At 41.8% G+C, this 22,566-nt stretch overlaps 1 protein-coding gene across 1 annotated transcript in view; it reads left to right on the forward strand.

Annotated features, from left to right (window-relative positions):
- The window catches only part of LOC126161882 (cubilin), a 1,256,608-nt gene that overhangs the window by 1,171,591 nt on the left and 62,451 nt on the right, over positions 1-22,566 (forward strand). The window contains exons 11-12 of the mRNA XM_049918020.1: positions 9,024-9,244; positions 16,307-16,489. Of these exons, the coding sequence (XP_049773977.1) occupies positions 9,024-9,244; positions 16,307-16,489 (404 nt within the window). The remainder of the gene's footprint in view (positions 1-9,023; positions 9,245-16,306; positions 16,490-22,566) is intronic.

The following is a 22,566-nucleotide window of genomic DNA, read 5'->3' on the forward strand; positions in this document are numbered from 1 at the left end:
AAGAGCATCTCAAGCAGATATAGTTATGAACCAACAAGTGAAATAGCACATTTGGAGGTGTAAGTACAGAAAGTGTCATTATACCAGAGGAAAAATGAGGAGGTTACATTTGTCCCCAACATTAAATTTAAATACAATAAGGAAAATTTTTTTCAAAGAACAAGGACAAGCAGGCAGAAAAAGCTGTTGTGTGTCAACATTTAAGACAGTGTTTAAAAGATTTTCACTGTCGGCTTTGGTAACCCTCGCAGGGACACCTGTTCAACATGCAAGGAACTCGAACTGAAAAGTCGAAGAATACCGAGAAATGAACTTGCGTAAAGCCCATGCAAAGACGTTCCACAACATAATGAACAAATACTTTGAAGACATTGTAAAAGTTGTCTTTGACATGAGTCAAAATGAACCTCTGTCACACCTCTCTATTGGAGAAGTCTTTTACAACCGACAGACATGGTTCTATAATCTGGCCCTGGTGACACATGAACCTAAACAAAGTACCAATGACATTTTTCAATGCACTTTAGGTGAAACAGAAGCTGGAAGTGGTAAAAATGAAATCGCATCTATACTACAACATTTTCTCCTACGTGATTTGGAAGAGAGAATTAATATTGATAAGAAAGGATTGAAACTTGGCATTTTTTCAGATTCAAGAGTTCTATAATGCTCTACATGCTGGTACGTTCTGTGCTATGCATTACAGTGTTCTCTGAACTTACCCGCTATTTTCGTATTCGTGGACATAGTTTCATGCCACCGATTCGTGAATTCGATAGAGTTGAGAAGGAATATCGGAAAAAATAAAAGATCATATCCCCTTCTGAATACAGAGATATTCTAGCGAAGTTTGGAAAGGTGCTGGTGTGGGGAGAATAAAGAAGATTGGTTTTCCTACAAGTTCAAACGGATTTCTAAAGAAATACTGAAGTCTACGTTGCCTTTCTAAATGAGGGATGTTCGAACAATAACTGACAGACAAATCAATGGTAAAATTCAATGTGCTGTTAAAACGACATATTTCTCTGGCTCAAATTTATGTTGTGATGTTTTGAAGAAAGACATTTCTTCGTTCAAACGTGCTGCCATTGTTTCCAAAATGAACCATAGAAGTGGACAAAGAAAGAAGAATGTAATGAAGCTAAAGCGTTTCCTTGCCACTCCTAAGGCTGTAGCAAGTTTCTACAATGACATACTCTGTGCAAGAGGTGAAGAATATGAAATCATGACAGCTCATGAAGTATTTATGCGGATGAAGAGACCTGTGGAGTTTCGTAGAAGAGAAAAAAGAAATATAATTTTAAAACTTTAATGTAAACAACAAGCATTTAATATTGAGGTGTCATTGATACAGTTTGAACATACAGCGAATTTCGTATAAGAAAACTGTTTTTCTACTCCCAGTAGTTATGAACTATCAAAAATTTTATGTATTGCAAAAACTACCTAAAAACATATTCAAAAATGTATGAAATTTGTTAACTGTAGAAAATTTTTTCCTCTAAAGTTGTTTGTTAATTAAATAAATACGTCTCGTATTCTTTTTTGCATAAAGCGAGCTTTGGAAAAACGGTTCTAATTACATATCTACAGATTCTTTTTAAAACTGAAAAAAATCATCTGCAGCTGCCTGAGGTTGTCTGTGGGCAACGTAGCTCTACACAGAAATACTTCTTCTTTGAAAAACTGTTACGAAATTCAGGAATATTTGTAGATTTTCAGCGTTTGGTACAGTGCTTGTAAGTTAAACTACAATATAAATAAATGTAATGTTAAAGATAATTGACGAGAAATCTCCATGGTGTATGACTTCGCAAACTGTCATCTATCACAACAGTCAGTTAGAGTCGTTAAGTCTTAGTAATATCTGGGCTGATTGGGTTGTTTTGGGGAAGAAACCAAACATTGAGGTCATCGGTCTCATCGCATTAGCGAAAGACGGGGAAGGAAGTCCGCCGTGCCCTTTCAAAGTAACCATCCCTGAATTTGCCTGGAGAGATTTACGGAAATCACGGAAAACCTAAATCAGAATGGCCGGACGCGGGATTGAATCGTTGTCCTCCCGAATGCGAGTCCAGTGTGCTAACCACTGCGCCACCTCGCTCGGTAGAAATATCTGTGTGGGGTGATTTAAGGTGGAATTCCCAAACAAATCTAGTGGTGGAGAAGGCAGATGTCGGACAAATATTTATCAGAAAAAACCTAAGGAAATGGATTTCATCCGTCAAGGAGGACAAGTAGAAAACTCTCCTTTGACCAGTTTTTGGTACTCGTCATCGGTCTGTGACGTCTGCGAAATTGAAGAAACGGAGAAAATTCAAAGAACATCTGTGAGCTTTGTCACGGCTTTTTTGTCAGATATCATGCGTCCAGTAACTATTCAACAAAACTCCAAGTTGCGATGCGAAAAAGGCTTTATCATTACGGAGAACATTTACTCAAAAATTTATGAGAGCCCACGTTTCAGTACAAATCAAGAAATCCTATTAATACCCTGCACTTGTGTCGCACGTTATAATCACGAGTGTAATATTTGAAAAACTTGTGCGTATACAGAGCGATGCCGACAGAATTTATTCTTGCCTATCATTCATAAATGGAAGTGTAAGGACAAAAAATAGTTCCGGTATAAGCCTACTATGTACCTAGGCCACACATCGTGCATTGGCTTGCGAAGAGAAGACGTGAAAGTATAAATACCAAAGCGTTGATGAAAAAAACTGCTGAAGTAAAAATATGAATATCAATAACGATATTAAATATTAACCATACAAATTTACTTACTTTCACAAAATTTAATACTACGGAAGACACTAGCAAAGTATTAACCATACACTGTCAGTAGGAAATAACCCTTCATTCTCCGAAGTCACCTGGAAAAAAAACAGTAGAAAACCCAAATCACAATTGTTGGGTCATGTGAATATGTGTGATTCATTCCTCCTTCATGGACAGTTTTTTCTAGTTGAAATTCAAGTAGAGTCGTTATATTCTGAATAAAATGTAGCTAACGTAGTAAAACTCGTATTTTACTTTCAAATATGAAAGCTCTGATAAGTTTCATGCTTTTTAGTTCGAATCCTGGGGCAAGGTTTTATCAGTTACGGCAGAATTGTGAAACCTGAGGAAATTGTGGAATACTGCGAAGACAGGCTAGTGACCTTCAATGTCAATAAAAGGCAAAGCTTGAATCACGAAAGTGGCAAATAAGAGAGACCAGTTAATTTAAGAAGCGCGTAAGGCAAAGCTGCAGCTTAGTGGCATATTCAACACTCTGCTGCTGGCTTTCTTGAAGACTGTGACTGACATGTTTCAATAAGTTTTGATCATTCCAACTTTTTCTCGGTACCTTCGGACTAGGTGCTGCCCAGAAAGACTGGTTATACTAAATGGGGATCTCTCCAAGAACGTCATCTGAACTACTGGCAACGTCAGTGCATCAATGCAACCTGGTGGGCGATTGTGACAGTGGAACGTGACGGCTGCCATGACACTGCAAATTGTGAAAATGCTGTGAAATGTCTCTGTGGAAACAAGGAGAACGAAGAAAGTCTCAAACAGTTATAACTTAACGTCCCATCGACATCTAGGTCATTCGAGACTGAGTACAAGCTCGGATCCGGTGTGGATATGAGAGGAAATCAAACGTAGCCTTTCCAATGGGACCATGTCAACATTTTGTTAAACCACGAAGCACCTAAGTCTGGATGAATGGACGAAAGTTTGAACCGCGGAAAACTCGCGTGTCCACTGTATCAGCGAGTACAAATACCGCGCTAAACAAGTACGAATCGCATGATATGGTTATCGCCCGCCTGTTGTCCAGAAGATAGCAATGCCTTTCCAAGTGCCTCAAAATACATACATGTGACAAAAGTGTATTCGTCTCGTTCGCAGAGCTGGACAGTACACTGGCGCAGTGCCTGTGCTTTTTCGCTAAGCTGGCATACATCCAACTCGTGTACGGAGAGGTATTTAGAAATTCCCTTACTGAGAAAAGGGTGAACAGGAAACGACTTCGCAACAATAATTATGCATCGCGGTGAATGTTGGGTTGCTAGTTATAGGAGACTGGTTGGCTGCATTCATGAAACAGGGACGTGGTAATATGAAGAGGACCAACACACCTTTTTTTTGTGTACAAGGTTTGACACATGTCGAAACGGTCACTAAAAGTAGCAGTCGCTTACACATGCGATGAATGTTGGGTTCAGTGCAGTATCGCGATGACTCGGCAAGCAATAGCCACACCCTTATCATTTTGAAAGTGCTCGTACACTGAGTGAATAGGCTTCTGCACTGCGGGAAGAATTACGTCAGTGATTTCAGCCACAATGGAATGAGTAGTTTGATGCCCTACATTTCATAATCTTTAAGGATGAAGCTAAAGTATCCGCAGCAGATGGGCAAAAAGTAAAAGCCTAAGTATACAACGAAAACCAAGTTTATTTGAATTAAGAGAACAAAATTTTTCTTGTCAGAAACAAATGTTGAGACAGTCACGAACCAAGTAAACTCTGTTGCTTTGAACACAACAGTACTTCAGGCAGAAGGCCTTGCTTTGAAGAAAACAAAAACTCGAAATTAAGTTCGTGGTGCACTTAGTGCAGGAACAAAACCCGGAAGGGACCTGTTTGAGTCAAAGCTCACGATGGGAAAATATTCTGAGTCCGCCGAAGCCGACTCAAATGTTGCAAGTTTGCTGGTCGGCCACTACTTTCGGGCCCATCTTCTTCTGGATGGCCAAATTGTAGGATCTGGGATGAGAAGGCTGCCTCGGACAGTGGTGACAGAATGGCGACGGTTCCCGAGTGGGCTCGAAATCTATAAGCATTTTTCGCGTGGCCCAGGGAGCCCACTCGGAGAGAACTCGCCTCTCAGGGCCCGTGAAGCCCGCCATACTGCAGCCGCCACGTATACGCCATGGTCTCAGGAACAGTAAGAATAACCGCCACGGATGAGGCTAACCTGAATATCAAAAAGCACGGTATGCTGTGAATGCCTCGGCTGGCCTTGTAGGAAATAGTCAACAGGATCATAGCTATTGCAAAATACGTCTGGGATGACTCTGTTAATGGGTGTGCATCTGCATGTATGTCAAAGAACTGCTGGATGACTACGGTCCCGACACGTCAGCGCAGCTGTCCTAAATCATTTGAATGAGACATTTTTTGGTGTCTAGACGAGTCGACCAAACTTACATAGTGGCCCCCGAGTTCACGCAACCTCAGTCCAGTGGATTACTTTCTCTGGGGACTGTATAACAGCTATTACATGAGGTATGTAACATGTCCTCGTTGGAAATATCTGGTTCCGAGAGGCGCTATAGTAATACAAAGAGTTTGTCCATTTTAAACTGTACCTGTTAATCTCCTTAAGAATTTAGCCAGTGAAAGTTTTGCCCGAAATATGGATAATTTTCTCGACTACATAATATCGACACGACTCCCTGTACTGTCACGATACTGCAATAGTGACTTAAAGTCCAATAAGGTTATGAACACAGAAGAGAGCGAGTGTAGTGTGTTTAAAACAAGACAATACTTCACTCAAGTTACGAACATTCAGCAAACGGTCACCAGACCCATTTTGACATGCACTTACGTTAATCATACGGCTATTAAATGCAACTGTGACAATTTTTAATAGCTCTCCTTTTTATGAAATTAAAGAGCTCAAAAAGAGACATGCATTACATAATGAGAAGAACTCTGATTAACAATTCTGAACAATAATGAAATTCATTATTGAAACAACACTCTCATAGTAACTAACGTTTACTGCTGTGATTTGTTTATCCTTCAGTAATATGCTTGTTAAACTAACTCTAACAACGTTAATAAATTCCTATAGAATCGATACATTATGTAAAGTCACATAAACACGTAATTATATACAGTTTTAGAATTACCCACTAAATAGTTCATATTTCCTCAAATTAACAGACTCTGTAAACTTCAAATTATCTTTTGACTCATAAGTATTCAAGTAACAAAAACACTATATGCTGTACTTTGTTTGGATTTGCTTACCAACTAGTCACATAAGACAATAAACTAAATATATCATGCACATAGTTACTTACGAATTTCGAATTTATAAAAACCAGAACCATGGGAACAATATTCTCTGTATAAGAGTACAGTAAACGTGCAATGCAATATATCTGTGTTTGAAGTGCACGCATAATAATTATTTAAATAATTTTTTTAAATATAACACGTTTTTAAATAGGATTAAAATGTCTAAAAGAATTTCTCCCAGTTCCATACAGATTCCTAGTCTCATACAGTCCTGAAAATTTCTTATTCTGAATTTTTAATAGCTACGACAATACTTTTAAGATCTATAGTAGAAAACGTGGGGCGTATGCGCGTAACTGATGCATGAGTAGTTCACCTATTATCTATTGCATGTGCCTCACGTTTTTCATTATAAATCTCGTAAATATTGTCGTAGCAATTAAAAATTTATAAGCATCAATTTTCAGGACTATCTGATGAGCTTAGGAACCTGTATGGTGTCAGGAGAAATTATTTTATACTTTCTAGTCCGATTTAAAAACATGTCCTACTATACATTTATTTTTTTCAATAATTATTTTCTCATTTTCAGTCTTGTGTGTGTAAAATTTATCAGTGGATTTTGAACACTTTGATGAGATTAAATTTTTTGCTCGTCCGTGCACGCCCGCTCGTGTACCGCCTTAAACACTTTCCCATACTATCCGGACAACGCGCCGGAGCTCCAGTGCAGTCGAATGCTTACGTCACCAAAATTTTTCATCCACACTCACACCCTCTACCAAACATACCGACAACAAAACGAGTTAGTATTGCATTGTCATCCAGTTATGGGCTAAGTTTAAAATTTCAAGTCATTAGTTCATCTTGAAGTTAATGTCAATTAGTAAATTTGTACTGAACAGAGAGGTAACCAAGAAAGCGACCTAATAAAAACGTGTCAAACTAGACGCGTATTTGATTTCCAGGGTAAATGGTGTTTGTGATGTGATATTCAACACACCCAGGATATGATTAGCAGCGGAATCCCGTAGCTGTTGCTGTCCTTTCAAAAATACTGGAGAGCGTTACTCTGAATAACTGTTACCTTGATATTGGCCCATTAACAGCATGGTTCTATGTTTCTGTGCTGTTAGTAATAGCATCTAGTGTCAGTAAATGGTCATTCATGACACCTTATTGCAGTAAAATGCAGTGACGGAAAAAAATTGCAACACCAAAAAAATAATTAAATTAGAGTAATGAAATTTCGGGAATACATTTGTCCAGGTAACATATTTAAATGATTAACGTAAGCGCAAGATAAGCCATTGCAAATTTGACTCCTGGTACATCACAACCTACGTAACCGCCAGAATGTTGAAAGCAAGTATACAAACATGCATGCACTGTGTGGTTCAGGTGGAGGATGTCACTTTGTAGGATGGAGTTCCATGTCTGTTGCACTGGGTCGGTCAACACAAGAACAGTTAACACTGGGTGTGGATGACTCTGGAGTTGTCGTCCGTCGATGTCCTATATGTGCTCGATTTGAGACAGATCTGGCGATGAAGCACGCCAAGTCAACATGTCGACACTCTGTCGAGCATGTTGGGTTCCAACAGCGGTGTGTGGGCGAGCGTTATCCAATTGCAATACACCCCCTGGAATGCCTTTAATAAATGGCAGCACGACAATTCGAATGACCAGTTTGCTGTACAGATTTGCGCTCAAGGTGCGTGTGATAATCACGAGAGTGCTCCAGCCGCCATACAAAATCGCACCGAAAATCATACTGTAACTCCAAGTGTAGGGCCAGTGTGCATAGCACGCAAAAAAATTGTTTAAATGGCTCTGAGCACAATGGGACTTAACATCTGAGGTCATCAGTTCCCTAGAACTTGAACTACTTACACCTAACTAACCGAAGTACATCACACACATCCATACCCGAGGCAGGATTCGAACCTGCGACTGTAGCAGTAGCGCGGTTCCGGACTGAAGCACCTAGAACCGCTTGGCTACAGGGGCCGGCTGTATAGCACGCAGAAACGTAGGTTACAAGTCCTCAACTGGTCTCTTCCTAACCAACACATGGCCATCACTGGCACCGAGGCAGAACCAGCTTTCTGCAGCAAACACAACGGACCTTCATCCTGCCCTCCAATGAGCTGTCGCTTGACACCACTGAAATCGCAAATGACGGTGATTTGAGGTCATTGGAATACACGCTTCCGAGGAACTGTCCTTGAAGTAACCGATTTGTAACAGTTCGTTGTATCATTATGGTGCCAACTGTTGCTCAAACTGCAGCTGCAGATGCAGTACAATGCGCCGGAGCCATACGCCGAACGCGATGGTCTTCACTCTCGGTAGTGCCACGTTGTCGTCCGGAGTCCACTCTAAACGGTTCAAAGGGCTCTGAGCACTATGGGACTTAACTGCTGAGGTCATCAGTCCCCTAGAACTTTGAACTACTTAAACCTAACTAACCTAAGGACATCACACACATCCATGCCCGAGGCAGGATTCGAACCTGCGACCGTAGCGGTCGCGCGGTTCCAGACTGTAGCGCCTAGAACCGCTCGGCCACTCCGGCCGGCTGAGTCCGCTCTTCTTGCAGTCGTACTTCTGATGACCACATCATGTACAGAAGCTATATTACTGTCAAGTCTTTCTGCAGTATTGCAGAGGAAACGTCCAACTTCTGGTAACTCTATTACTCAATCTCGTTAAAACTCGGAGAGGTGCTGATAATGACGCCTTCGTTGCGTTTAAGGCATTCTTGACCAACAACACCACGTCCAATCTCAAAGATAACTAACGCTCACGACCGTTAAGCGCATACTTAAATTAAACCTGATTTCCATCCTCATATTGACACTGCTGCCGCACTCTAAATCGATCGATTACGTGACTGGCGCAAAATTTGAATGGAAATGTCGCACAGCTTCGGTTTAGCAAGATTCTGCTTGTCGCTCTGCTAGTGTGGTACTAACAGCTTGATGGTTGTCGGCGCAGGTCCTCGATGTGCACGGAGGACTGGCTGGAGGTGTACAACAAGTACAAGGACGGCACGGAGAAGCTGATCGGGCGCTACTGCGGCATGACGGCGCCCGGGCCCATCGAGTCGAACCGCGCGGCGGCCGGGCTCAGGGTGCTGCTTCACTCCGACCGCGAGAGCGTCTACAGCGGCTTCAAGGCGCGCTACACCTTCGAGGTCGCCAAGTCCATATTCGGAGGTGCGTGCCCGCTACCGGCCAAATAAGTAGTGTACTACTCGGTCAGGCTGTCAGCCTGAACAACAGCCACCACTTGCCTATCACGAGGAAGGAAGCACTACGCTATTCCGGATAGCTACCCAAACTACATGTAGCTGCTTCATCTCTTTCTTTCAGATAATTACACAGCTTCGAAAATTTTCCACTGTTGTCGGTATTGTTATGATCCTCAGTCAAAAGACTGGATTGAGGCACCTTTCCATGCTGGTCTACCTTATGAAAGCTTCTATACAAATATTGCTACCTACGTCAGCTTCAGCGTTTTTACTGTATTCGAACCTTGGTCTTCCTATATATATTTTACCCCCACGCTTCTCTCCATTACCAACCTAGTGATTCCTCGTAGACCCAGAACGTTCCCTAGCAACCGATCCTTCTTTTAGTCACAGTGTGCCACAAATTTCTCTTTAGCTCAACACGGTTCAGTGCCTCATTAGTTACTCGATCTACTCACCCAATTTTCGCCACCCTCCTGTAGCCCCATATTTCAGAAGCTGCTATTCTTTTCATTCTTGTCCGAAGTACTAATCGTCCATACTTCACTTTCATACAAGATAACACTCTAGGCAAACAGCTTCAGGACAACCTTCGTAAAACATAAAATTATGCTATGTATTAACAAGTCCTCAGTTTCAGAAATGGTTTCCCTGCTATAGCCAATCCGCATTTTATATCCTCTCTACTTCCGGTGTAATCACTCTTTTTGCTGCCTTAATACCAGAAACTTATCTATTGCTTTTAGTTTCTCATTTCTTAATCCAGTCTCTTCACCATCGCCTTATTTCTTTTGATAGATTCCATTACCATTGTTTCACTTTTGTTGAAACAATATGTACCATTTTTTTTTCAAGTCACTGTCCAATCCGTTCAACTAATGTTCCAACGCTACGTCGTCATTGACAGAATTACAATAGTTTAAGGCAAACCTTACAGTATTCAATTGTTTCCGCTGTTCTCGCTATTAGCTTCCAGATATATTTTTTTTAATTGATGCTTTCTCTACCCGTTCCCTTGTAGTTTAAATGGGCTGTATTCCACGCTGTGAATTTCAGAAATGTACTGATTGTAACCTAAAGCTAATGAATTCTCAAAATAAAATATAGTTTTACAAAATTCAAACTTTATAATACTGTAATAAATTGATATTAAGTATCTACACTCTAAAAAAGGAAACTAAAGAGAAGAAACCTAATCTAGACAGCTCGCTGGAATTTCAGGCCTGTCCAGTTCGCTAGCGGTGGTGTAATTATAGCGTAAGTATCAGTGGTTGCCTCTGTTCTAAATAGGAGCAACTTGCACATGGTTTCTACAGTAAACTTTATGATAATTAAGGATCAGTTACTAAACATCAATGTTCAAATAAATAGCTGCAGTGTGAAGGTTGGTAATCCTGACTTTATGTAAGTGCTATGGGTGGATTTCGACGACGATGTTTACGTATGCAAGACAGGCATGTGGAACATGTAAAACAAAATTTAGGCAACAACAGACAGAATACTAGAGCGAATGTTACGAAATTATGCATATATGTGTTGTGTTGCCGCAATAATATTAGTATAGCGGGAAAAATTACATGCATCACGGTAAAGCGGACAAGACTGCATCATATAATTCAGAAGGAAGAGAGATCATATCATCAGCAAAGGATGTATCTCCTAAACTTCTTTCCACGTCGTAAGCAGTACAGCGTTATTTGAAACTATTAAATAACTTAAGCTATACTTTAGATATTATTAATTATATAAATTATATGAATGATGAGAAAACCCATTCAAAACATGTCTAATTTTAATATTATTATATAACAAATACTGATGAAAGATTTAGTTACTAAAAGACTTTTTAATTGATGCTGTATTCTAATCCATAGCTTAGCATTAGTTCAGGTACTGTCAGCCGCGATGCGTAGAGTATTTGAGGTCTGGGTGGACCAATTACAGTATTCGTGCCACTTATACGCTCTAAAATGTTCTGAATCTATCTTGCGGATCGCCAGCGTAATTGTTCTTGTCCTGATTTACTTCGAAAATTTATAAATTCATCATATAGATCAATAATTTCTCACTACCCCATGATCGCCAGTACCCGCTGAAAGAACTATCACAACATAACTGATACCTTTAAGGATGTATATGAGCGAGAGCTCCTCGGTATGTGACCACGTCAGGATAAAACTGACAACACTCCGGCTACTGTCGTATGGTCACTAGTTTGAGTGCGTGATGATTTGTAGTTGCTGTTTCAATTAATGCCCACGTCGAAAGCGTTGTATGCTTACTTATAATATACAGGGTGACAATTATTGAACTATATGAAATAAAAACGTCATTAACTTCTGAAAGGTTTGCGTTAGTATGTTCAAACTGCACGGTTCGCCGCATGGGAATTAGTATGCGCAAACGCACGCGCCTTGTTGTTTTGGGCCACTTTCATTTGGATGGGTTCATCAATAAGCAAAATTGGAGCGTTTGGGGACTGAGAACCCGCATTTCGCGATCGAGAAGTCTCTTCAACCTCAACGTGTGACTATTTGGTGTGCAATGTCGAGTCTCGGAATAATCGGTGAGATATTCTTTGATGGCAGGGTGACTACCGAACGGTACGTGAAGGTTTTGGAAGATGATTTCATCCTCATTATCCAAAATGACCCTGAATTCAACAAGATGTGGTTCTTGAAAGTCGGAGCTCGACCCCAATGAAGCAGGAGAGTGTTTGACGTGCTGGAGGAGCACTTCAGGGATCGCATTTCGGTTCTGGGGTACCCAGAGGCCACAGGCATGGGCCTCGATTGGCCGCAACATTCTTCGGACCAGAACACATGCGACTCCTTTTTGTGGCGCTATATTAAAGACAAGGTGTACAGCAGTAATCCCAAAACCACTGCTGAGCTGAAAACACCCATTCAGAATGTCATCGACAGCATCGATGTTCCGACACTTCAGCAGGTCATGCAGAATTTCGCTATTCGTCTGCGCCACATCATCGCCAACGATGGCAGGCATGTCGAACTTGTCATAACCTAAATCCGAATATCTGTGGTGACGTTTACATGTTGAATAAAATGTGTGCGCGCCGTAGTTTGTAACTAATTTACGTTTTTTTCATGTAGTTCAATAATTGTCACCTTGTACGGTTCATTTTTTTTCTAATGGATATATACGCACATCATTAGCCTTACTTTTCGACATAGCATCAATGACTGGTCCACAAGAAAACTTAAAACAGCGAATGGGACCCGGAAATGCCGTACAGGGTATCATTGGTGTAATGTGAAGCTCAAATGGTTCAAATGGCTCTGAGCACTATGGGAGGTCATAAGTCCCCTAGAACTTAGAACTACTTAAACCTAACTAACCTAAGGACATCACACACACCCATGCCCGAGGCAGGATTCGAACCTGCGACCGTAGCAGTCCCGCGGTTCCGGACTGCAGCGCCAGAACCGCTAGACCACCGCGTCCGGCTTAAAGTGAAGCGTTCACCTTCCGAACTTAATACTGTAACTTTTCTTTTCCTCAATGAACAATACGTAGTCTCTGCCTCTGGTAGAATGGAAGCTACAACAGCTTGAGCAAACTTTATGGCGTGAAGAGCCTCGTTAGTTTGATTAATGATGTAGCAGCACTTTCAGTAAATTTCTTCATTCTAGCCTTGAAGCTACTCAGAAGCTTTGGGACAAAGAAAATGTGTTTCTTCGGTATACTGTGTTCATCACTGAACCAACGAGAAGGTGAACACCATTTTTTCTCTAAACCGGATCTTACATGTCTCATACTACATCATCTTTCAGCGATACGTTCTCCCTGCTACTCGCATTTGTAACTTTGAAATCTTTTCCTTTTTATGTTATGGCATGTTAAATTAAATTTGTTACAGTGAAGTACGTCTTGGATCTGAGTAACAGAATATTTCTTTACGTTTTCCATTCACATGAGTTGGGAACGTGAGCCAACCAGGAAGATGCTACCTTTTTACAGTAATATCGTTCCTTCAAAACTTTCCAGGCTCTTGTGTAGTGGTCCATATAGATTGGAGAGACACCATTAAACGTTTCTTCATCTCTAATGATAATGGAAAACATATTTGAGACTCCAATAATTCGTTACCTGTATTTGACTTCCGCCGGCCGCGGTGGTCTCGCGGTTAAGGCGCTCAGTCCGGAACCGCGCGACTGCTACGGTCGCAGGTTCGAATCCTGCCTCGGGCATGGATGTGTGTGATGTCCTTAGGTTAGTTAGGTTTAAGTAGTTCTAAGTTGTAGGGGACTGATGATCACAGTAGTTAAGTCCCATAGTGCTCAGAGCCATTTGAACCATTTTTGACTTCCTTTTGACTGTTTGTTCGAGAGGAATGACTTTTTTACGTGAAAAATCTTGAAGCTCTGTAGATAAAACAAACGTTATAACATTCTACATTTTCATTCTTCATGTCTACATGTTTATTTCTCAACATAGTCATCCTGGTGACGAACACTTTCTCCCAACTAAAGATCAGTTTCTTGACACCGTCACTGCAGAATGTTTGATTTCACTGACGGAGACATAACCTCACCTCCGCTTTAACCGCTTCATCACTATCAAAGTGAAGTCGTCGCCGGTGTTCCTGAACTTTTGGAAACAGATGAAAACCGGATGGGGCCAAGTCTGGACTGTATGGAGGATGATCGAAGGCAGAGAAACCAAGGTGTCAGATAATTGCAGATTTCGCAGGGCTCTTGTGTGGTCTGGCATTGTCATGCTGAAGGAGAGGGTGCTCCATGTGTGGACGAACTCTTCGAATGCATGCTTTCAGGTTTCTGAGGATCTTGTACTACCTTACAGGGTTTATGGTGGTCCCTTGAGGCACGAATTCCTAATGCCCCCACCTTGAACAATCCAGAACACTGTGAGCATGACTTTGCCTCCTCATGGCATGGCTTGAACATTTTCGGCGTCGGTGAACCTTTTGGCAGGACTACATTAATGCTGTATTTCTTTTTCTGAGTCAAAATGGTGAACCCTGCTTTCGTCGTCTGTCACAGTGTTGTTACGGAACCTACTACACTCACGCTCAAAACGCTAAAGAAATTGTTGATAGATGTCCAGTCTCCTTTGTTTCATGTCAGGAGTGAGCATGTGAGGTACCCACCGTGCACATGTTTTCTGCACCGCAATTTCGCAGTGACGTCCCGTACACGCTCCGTGATATGCCACACTTACCTGAGAGCTGTGTCTGTGCTGTCCGACGATTTTCTCTGATGGGTTCATCAATCCGATAGCGGTATAAGTGTCGTCGGTTACCGTACACTGTCGTCCTCTCCGAGCTCTGCTACACGCGTTGAGGTTAGCAGCACCGTTTCTATCATCATGAGCACGAACAATCTAGTGACACACGTTACTGATGTCGATATAATTATCACCGTACACTTTTCTTCTTCAAAGGATTTCAATTGGGGCCATGTTCTCGGCGGTTAGGAACTCGATTACAGCTCGCCGTTCCTCACTCGCCGACTTAGCTATGTTACACACTGCCATGCTACACGCTACAAATCTGAGCCCTCTAGCGGCAGAGGGTTCCAAGTTGCGTCAGCAATACCGAGGACAACAGAAAAAAAATTCGTAGGCATTGCTTTCCAGCACGGCCTCGTATATGTATAGACAATAATCATCAATTTTTTTGTATTATATGACAGAAAGCAAATAAAAAGAGCACTGATGATACTGTAACATCAGCGAAACATGCCTGAGTAAAAAAGAAGAAAAAATCGTATCTGTTATCAAACGGAGGGGTCCAAAAAAATGTATCTACTGTTTGAAAGTCCATAACTTGCAAACTAATTGACGGAGTTGCCTCATTTTTGGTGAAAGTGTAGCTTGAAGTCCAACTTAAAGATAACACTGTAGGTGTTCGAAATGGTAACCATTAACATCCACACACAAACGATGCCGCCGAACTGCAGCACGAACTACTGACTGCAACGTGTTCAGTTGGATATTTGCACATGAATGTACGATGGATTCTCGAAGTTCATCTAATGTGCGTGGCTTTTGTCGATAAACGACGTCCTTTAGTGTTCCCCACAGGTAAAAGTCCAGAGGAGTTACGTATGGGGAACGTGTTGGATACTCCACAGCACCTCTACGGCCTATCCATCTTCCTGGTAGATTTTCGTCGAGATACGCCCTAACACGATTTTGGTAGTGGGCTGGGGCACCATCTTGTTGAAAGTAAACTCTTCCATCTCCTTACCAGTCTCGGATAGCAGGTAAAATGGATGTCTGAAGCTTCTGAAGGTACACTTCACCGGTAATTGTGCCAGTGGAAGATGGATAGGCTGTAGAGGTGCTGTGGATTACCCACCACGTTCCCCAGACCTAACTCCTCTGGACTTTTACCTGTAGGGAACACTGAAGGACGTCGTTTATCGACAAAAGCCACGCACATTGGATGAACTTCGAGAATCCATCGTACATTCATGTGCAAATATCCAACTGAACACGTTGCAGTCAGTAGTTCGTGCTGCAGTTCGGCGGCATTGTTTGCGTGTGGATGTTAGTGGTGACCATTTCGAACACCTACAGTAATATCTTTAAGTTGGACTTTAAGCTACACCTTCACCAAAAATTAGACAACTCCGTCAGTTAGTTTGCCACTTATGGACTTTTAAACATGGATACATTTTTTTGGACCCCTCTGTATTTGTCATGTGTGTGTTTCAGTTTAATTATCTGTAATCAAACTTACCATATTTTGCATTTGTTTTAACAGATCTAAAGATGCTTAGAATATGAGCGAAACCGGAGGTTATCGTGAAGACAAATATGACAATAGATTTCGTAAAAAATATTAGAACAATAATACAACTGTTGCGCGTTTACCGTGACTTGACATCGTATTAAGTTCTGCTAATCACAGTGTCATAGAATGAATCGCATCTGTGGATGCGTACTCTTGCTTAGTGTAAGGAGTGTGTGGCAGTTTACTGTAGCCGTGCTAAAGCGCCTCCACCTGTTAGCCATACTGAAACGCCTCCGTCTGTTGCAGACTGCGGGTCGAACGTGAGCAGCTCCGACTACGGCGTCATCCAGAGCCCCAACTTCCCGCAGAAGTACGACGGGCCGTCGCGGGGCGTCTCCAGCAAGACGTGTAACTGGTACATCAGCGTCCGGCCCAAGCACAAGATACTGCTCAACTTCGAGTACTTCGCCGTCGAGGGCAACCCTGCGGGTAATGGCCGTAGCTGCCTTAGAGAATCCACCCAGTCCACACCTACCGAGCTCGCATTAGCTCTATTATCACGCCTGATGCAGATGCAGTGAAGTAACTACCTTGACAGTAAATTCCTTCTGATCACGATCCCTCAATTACAAGCTGTTGAGGTACAAACAGAAGTACCAGTTCGAAACGGTATTCGGTTAGTTAACCCACTCGCTTTGCATATGCATCGAGATATACAGTCCGAAAGTCTATAAAGACTAATTAATTAAGGATATTTTACACAATCAGATTCTTTTTCAGTTAATTAAATTATTCGTTGCAATCACCAGCAAGAAGAGAGCCTTCATAGCTGAGGTGCTAATTTGACTGAGAGGTAGCCAGGGAAGAAATCCAAGTGTCAAAAGATAGTACTGTATTCGATAGTGCATTAACGGCGCTATCATTCCGCTTCGGTGGTTGCAAGTATACTCTGTCCGACTAGGCTGCTTTATAAACTGTAACACTAACTCGTTTTTGTGATTTTGAGACTTTAAGGCGAGGGCGTTTATGAAATTTACTGAAAATGTCAATTTTTCAATTATTTTGTATTTATTAATAGAACTCAAGGACAGTAAGTTACCAAAGTTTCAGTGATGAAATCGCACCCGAAGTGCCTAAAATGTGTGACGCGACCTTCAACCCACGCCCACTTCAGTGCTAGCTCGGTGAACAAGGATTCCGTGGATTACTTTAAAGCATCTAGAGGTCTGTGATATATGGTCTATGATTTTATAGAATATCTGTTGGACAAGGCTGTGTTATATGTAATCTTTAGTTTTATAGATCATCTATTGGTCGTTGATGGACACAACACACCAACAAAGAAGATAGTGATGATGATGATGTTTGGTTTGTGGGGCGCTCAACTGCGTGGTTATCAGCGCCCGTATGATTTCCCAACCTTTGCTCAGTCCAATTTCGCCACTTTCCTGGATGATGATGAAATGATGAGGACAACACAAACACCCAGTCATCTCGAGGCAGGTGAAAATCCCTGACCCCGCCGGGAATCGAACCCGGGACCCCGTGCTCGGGAAGCGAGAACGCTACCGCGAGACCACGAGCGGCGGACAAAGAAGATAGTAGACACTTTTCAAGTGTATTATGGCAAGGCCATCAGACAGAATCTATCCAGTGTAAGTGACATGAAGAGTGCAGTAGGGGCAACATATTTCCACATGATATGAATAGGTGACCGTCTCATTCATCATTTGTGCCACATTAGCTGGTATAAATAATATCTACAGGCTCAGAGGGTTAACAACTCAGTCACAAGAAGAGGCTTCCAAATTGTGTAATGGATGTTGTCAACCCCATATACAGGTTCCTGGCGATCCCGAACTTCTAAAACTGTGTGTCCATGGCAAAACCCAGAATCCAAATGAGACTCTAAATTCATTCATATGGAAACGATGCCATAAAGTCACATTTTCATGAGCTACAGTTGTGAAAATTGTAGCTGGTATGCGGTTCTAGTATTTAATGATGGGAAAGTAGGGAGGATGAAGGTGTTAGAGAGAAGGCGCTTTAAGATAGGAAATTTCACTCAAGACATCTTGGGAAAAATCTGCAGCTGAAGAGTCCGTTGAAGACCAGGTAAAGGAAAAAAGGTAGAAAGTAAGAAACCGGAAGAGAAGCCTTGAATGGAAAGAGGACCCTGAGTACAAGTCTGAGGCTTTCTGAAGAGATGACCCAAGATGAAACGTTAGGTTGAACTTTGAATTGCATTTCCTGAAAATGACATTTTCTAATGTTTATGTACCTTTTCCTCAGAATCTATGAAGGGTAGCATTATAAAATTTTGACATATTTCTGTAAACCCGATACACTTTGTCTCAAGAGTAAATTTTGAAATTCAGAGTGTCATCCGATATGTGGGGCAAAGCGCTTGGAATTTTGCATGACTTTTTAATATTATACCAACAGAACTGTAATTAATATTAATATATTAATTATTAAAATTCGCCTATTCGACGTATTCAGAAAAACTCATGACATAAGCTTACTGTATGCAAAGAGATTAAACAGAGAAAATTTTGTAGAAATCTCTTGAATAGTATCTGGGAAACTATTTTCTGGAAATAAAATTTTTGAATTTAATAAAAATTTAAATATAAATAATCCAAGGAACTTAACACTAAGTGTGCCAGTTTCATGTAAACCGTGGTACAAAATTTCATTACCATATTTTCTAAATTGTAGTTCTTTCCCCTTGCACAGTGCATTTCCATGACTATTAGTATGGATCATACAATTTAACGTAAGATTTTTCTTTCAACAACAAGGCGCTAATATCCTAGAAATATCAGATTTTGTCGCGCTCTGGCGACAGACGATCATTTTGGCAGTGTGTTCATCTACAGTTGCTTCTCTTAAATTCAAGCTATGGCATTATCTTAAAAATTATTAGTTTACCCCTTAAAATATTCCAGTTTACGACATTACAAAAGAAAAAGAATAAAAATATAAATAAAAGCGAAAAAAACGGAGAGGAGACACGGGAAATGAAAAAAAACTAATTTATAAAAGAAATTTGACATAACGATGAAAATATGAAGGCGAGAACTTATATCCTTATCTCCGGCAGTTCTTAATTAACAAGGGGACCTTGCATATTACCCCTCTTCGATTTTCTTCATACGTATAGTACCCAGACAACAATTTCCTTAATGAGTTCACCTTCACAAAAACTCTCAAAAAATAGACTCTGTAGAGTTCCGAATGCTGTTAGCTATAAAACGTTTCGAGCATTGTAATAGAGCCGTCTGTTGCTCTCACTTGCAAGACATGACCGTTACATACCCCACCACATACTCTGTTCAAGATGCTCGAAATATTTTATACTTCACGACACTCCGGTAAAGAAACAAAATCGAAATTTTTCGACTGTTTTTCAGAGATACATCATAATACTTGTCGAAATGGACGTCCGGCCAATGACCTTCGAATTCTATAAGTATGGATAAAGTCGAAGTAGTCTCCATTGCAATTGTGGATCTCGGTGACAATACTAATGTACGACTAAGGTATTTTCTTCATCAGACTGGCTTCATGATCTGCATGATACACGTGGTATTCAAGATTTTTAAAATCAACTTTGAATCAGAGGACAAATCGGGTGTTTACTGGAGTTACTTACATACCTAAGTTATTGTAGGTCTTGCTCCCTTCTATACTATCAAGACGTTCTCCTCATTCATGTCACTTTGTATCTTCCTGTCCTGGGTAGACATTACATGGTCTGCTATCACTCACACTCTGGACCACCTATGGGTAAATAGCGCCAATTGCGTTACAGAAATAGGCTCACCGCGCAAAATATTAGTCACTCTATTAAACGAGAAGACCGATCGCTTTTGATTGTTGTAGATCATATAGAAATGCTATTTGGCGCATTTGTGACCCTTCGTTTCCTACTGTAAGTCGGTGCACGTGAGTGATAGCTATAGGTCAGTCGCTTGTATGGAATCAACGCAGTAAGATGGTTCAGCGGAAGAGACGTGACAAAATAGCAGTCAGAAGCTACTGTAATTGGACGTGTCCGTGACCGCACGGTGAATGAAGTAAACAGATTTGTTGTGGTATCAAAGTGGACTGTCCAGTGTGTGCACAAGGTATGGTGTACCATTCGAACTATGTAACACGGCGTATGCACAGTGTCCATAAACAGATCCAAATCACCAGGGACTGTACGTGGGTGTCCCGCCTTCTCAATAATAGGTGGTTTCAAATCTGACAGGAATTGGTGCCGCCAGAGAATGCAAGTCCATTAGGACAAGTTTCTAGCAAACATGCTTAGGGATCTGCGTGCATTGGTCATTTGAAGATGGGTGTCTCTCAAAAGACCATTGTCCATAGCGGCACATATTTCTGAAGTCTTCAGTGGGTCAAACAACACAAGTGCACAGTAGTAGATAACTGAAGGTGTGTTTTGTGATCCAAAGAGTAGCGATTTCGCATGTTTATTACGTGAAACAAGGACTCGAGTGCACCGATAACCAAATGATGCATTTGACCAGCCTTTCAGTCCAGGGACTATTCTCTGTTGTTTTGGAATGTTTTTCGTAGCATGACTAGGACCCGCTCATCCAGGTTACCGTGAACATGAACGATGATTTCAATATTTTTGGTGTCCAAGTGTTGTGTTTTCTTGTACTTCTTCATTATGAATATGCTATGGACACCCCCATCTTCAAAGATGACAACAGCCGTGTTCAGAGGGCAGCACGCCAATGTTCCTAGTTTTTTGACGAAAGCTCAGGTAACCTATTGCACCTCAAATAGTCCGCTAAATCACCCGATCTAAATCCAATCGAAAATACGTAGGGTCATTTCAAACAGCGAGTGAGGCGCACCATTCAGCATCCTTGCAGTTTGGTCGCTCTACAGGATCTAATCATGAACAAATGACTTCTTCAGCTGGTTAAGGCATATGTGACGAAAGTCCTGGATTCTAGTTAAACTGACGCCATTACCTAAGCTACAAGCTTGACAGCTACTTTGCTTGAAAATAAAAATGCAACACCCTCAAGAGCAAGATAATTTTATTGACAAGTGAGATAACAGCTAGTTCCTCATTGCTGAAGCATATGATACCAAATTCAGATCAAATGAAATACACGTCACAGTTAGAGGTGCTCAACCACTAACATGAATACAGAAGCGTACCCCCTATGGAGGCAACGCAGGCCGCAGGCGTGTATTCTCGAATGAAACTATCTTAAAAGTGCGATAGACTGTCCCAAGCATCTTGCACCTTTGGTTGAAATCCGGCAATGGTTCTTGCAGGTCCTGGAGAACGAGTAAGTTTCCGTTTCATTAAGTCCCATGCGTGTTCAATTGGCGAGACATCAGCTGTGTTGCTGGCCATGTCGATTGTTGTACTCCACGAAGAGGACGTTCGGTAGCAGCAGCCGTATGTGGCCGTGCACTGTCCTGCTAAAAGATCACATCACCTTCCTATCAAAGAAATGTAGAGGGCACTGCTTACTTTACCTCGTAGGAACACCAAACGTGATCGCGAGCTGTAACTGATGGCCCCACACCATGAAGCCTGAGATGGGATCTATCTGCCGTGGATGAGTGCACTGTGGAATAGGCACCTCACCAGGTCTACGCCATCCAAGTGTGAGTCCATCACACGCATACAGACGGAACCTAATCTCATCACTGAAGACAACAGGGCGCCATTCCATTCTCCAGTCGGCGGTTGCACGACACCAGAGGAACCACGCTTGGCAGTGTCGTGGTGTCAGCCGTCGCCGGACCGGAGGCACACGCGATCGTAATCCAGCTGCAAGCAGACGGTTCCCAACGACCTCTGGTAACACAGCAAGTGCAACATGTGGCACGATTTGCTCCCTGGAAGACGTTCGGTCTGCCACTGCTGCTCTCACAAGGGCATCAGACGGATGCCACATTCCTTGACTTCCAGAAAGCGTTTGAATCGGTGCCCCACTGCAGACTCCTAAGGTACGAAAATATGGGATTGGTTCCGAAGTATGTGAGTGGCTCGAAGGCTTCTTGAGTAATGGAACCCAATACGTTGTCCTCGATGGTGAGTGTTCACCGGAGGTGAGGGTATCATCTGGAGTGCCCCAGGGAAGTGTGGTAGGTCCGCTGTTGTTTTCTATCTACGTAAATGATCTTTTGGATAGGGTGGATAGCAGTGTGCGGCTGTTTGCTGATGATGCTGTGGTGTACGGGAAGGTGTCGTCGTTGAGTGACTGTAGGAAGATACAAGATGACTTGGACAGGATTTGTGATTGGTGTAAAGAATGGCAGATGAATAGGAAAAAGAATCCTGTAATGTTTGAATACTCCATTAGTAGTATAGCGCTTGACAGTCACGTCGATTAAATATTTGGCCGTAACATTGCAGAGCGATATGAAGTGGGACAAGCATGTAATGGCAGTTGTGAGGAAGGCGGATAGTCGTCTTCGGTTCATTGGTAGAATTTTGGGAAGATGTAGTTCATCTATAAAGGAGACCGCTTATAAAACACTAATACGACCTATTCTTGACTACTGATCGAGCGGTTGGGATC

Source organism: Schistocerca cancellata, chromosome 2 (genome assembly GCF_023864275.1).
Source record: "Schistocerca cancellata isolate TAMUIC-IGC-003103 chromosome 2, iqSchCanc2.1, whole genome shotgun sequence".
NCBI classification, from domain to species: Eukaryota; Metazoa; Arthropoda; class Insecta; order Orthoptera; family Acrididae; genus Schistocerca; species Schistocerca cancellata.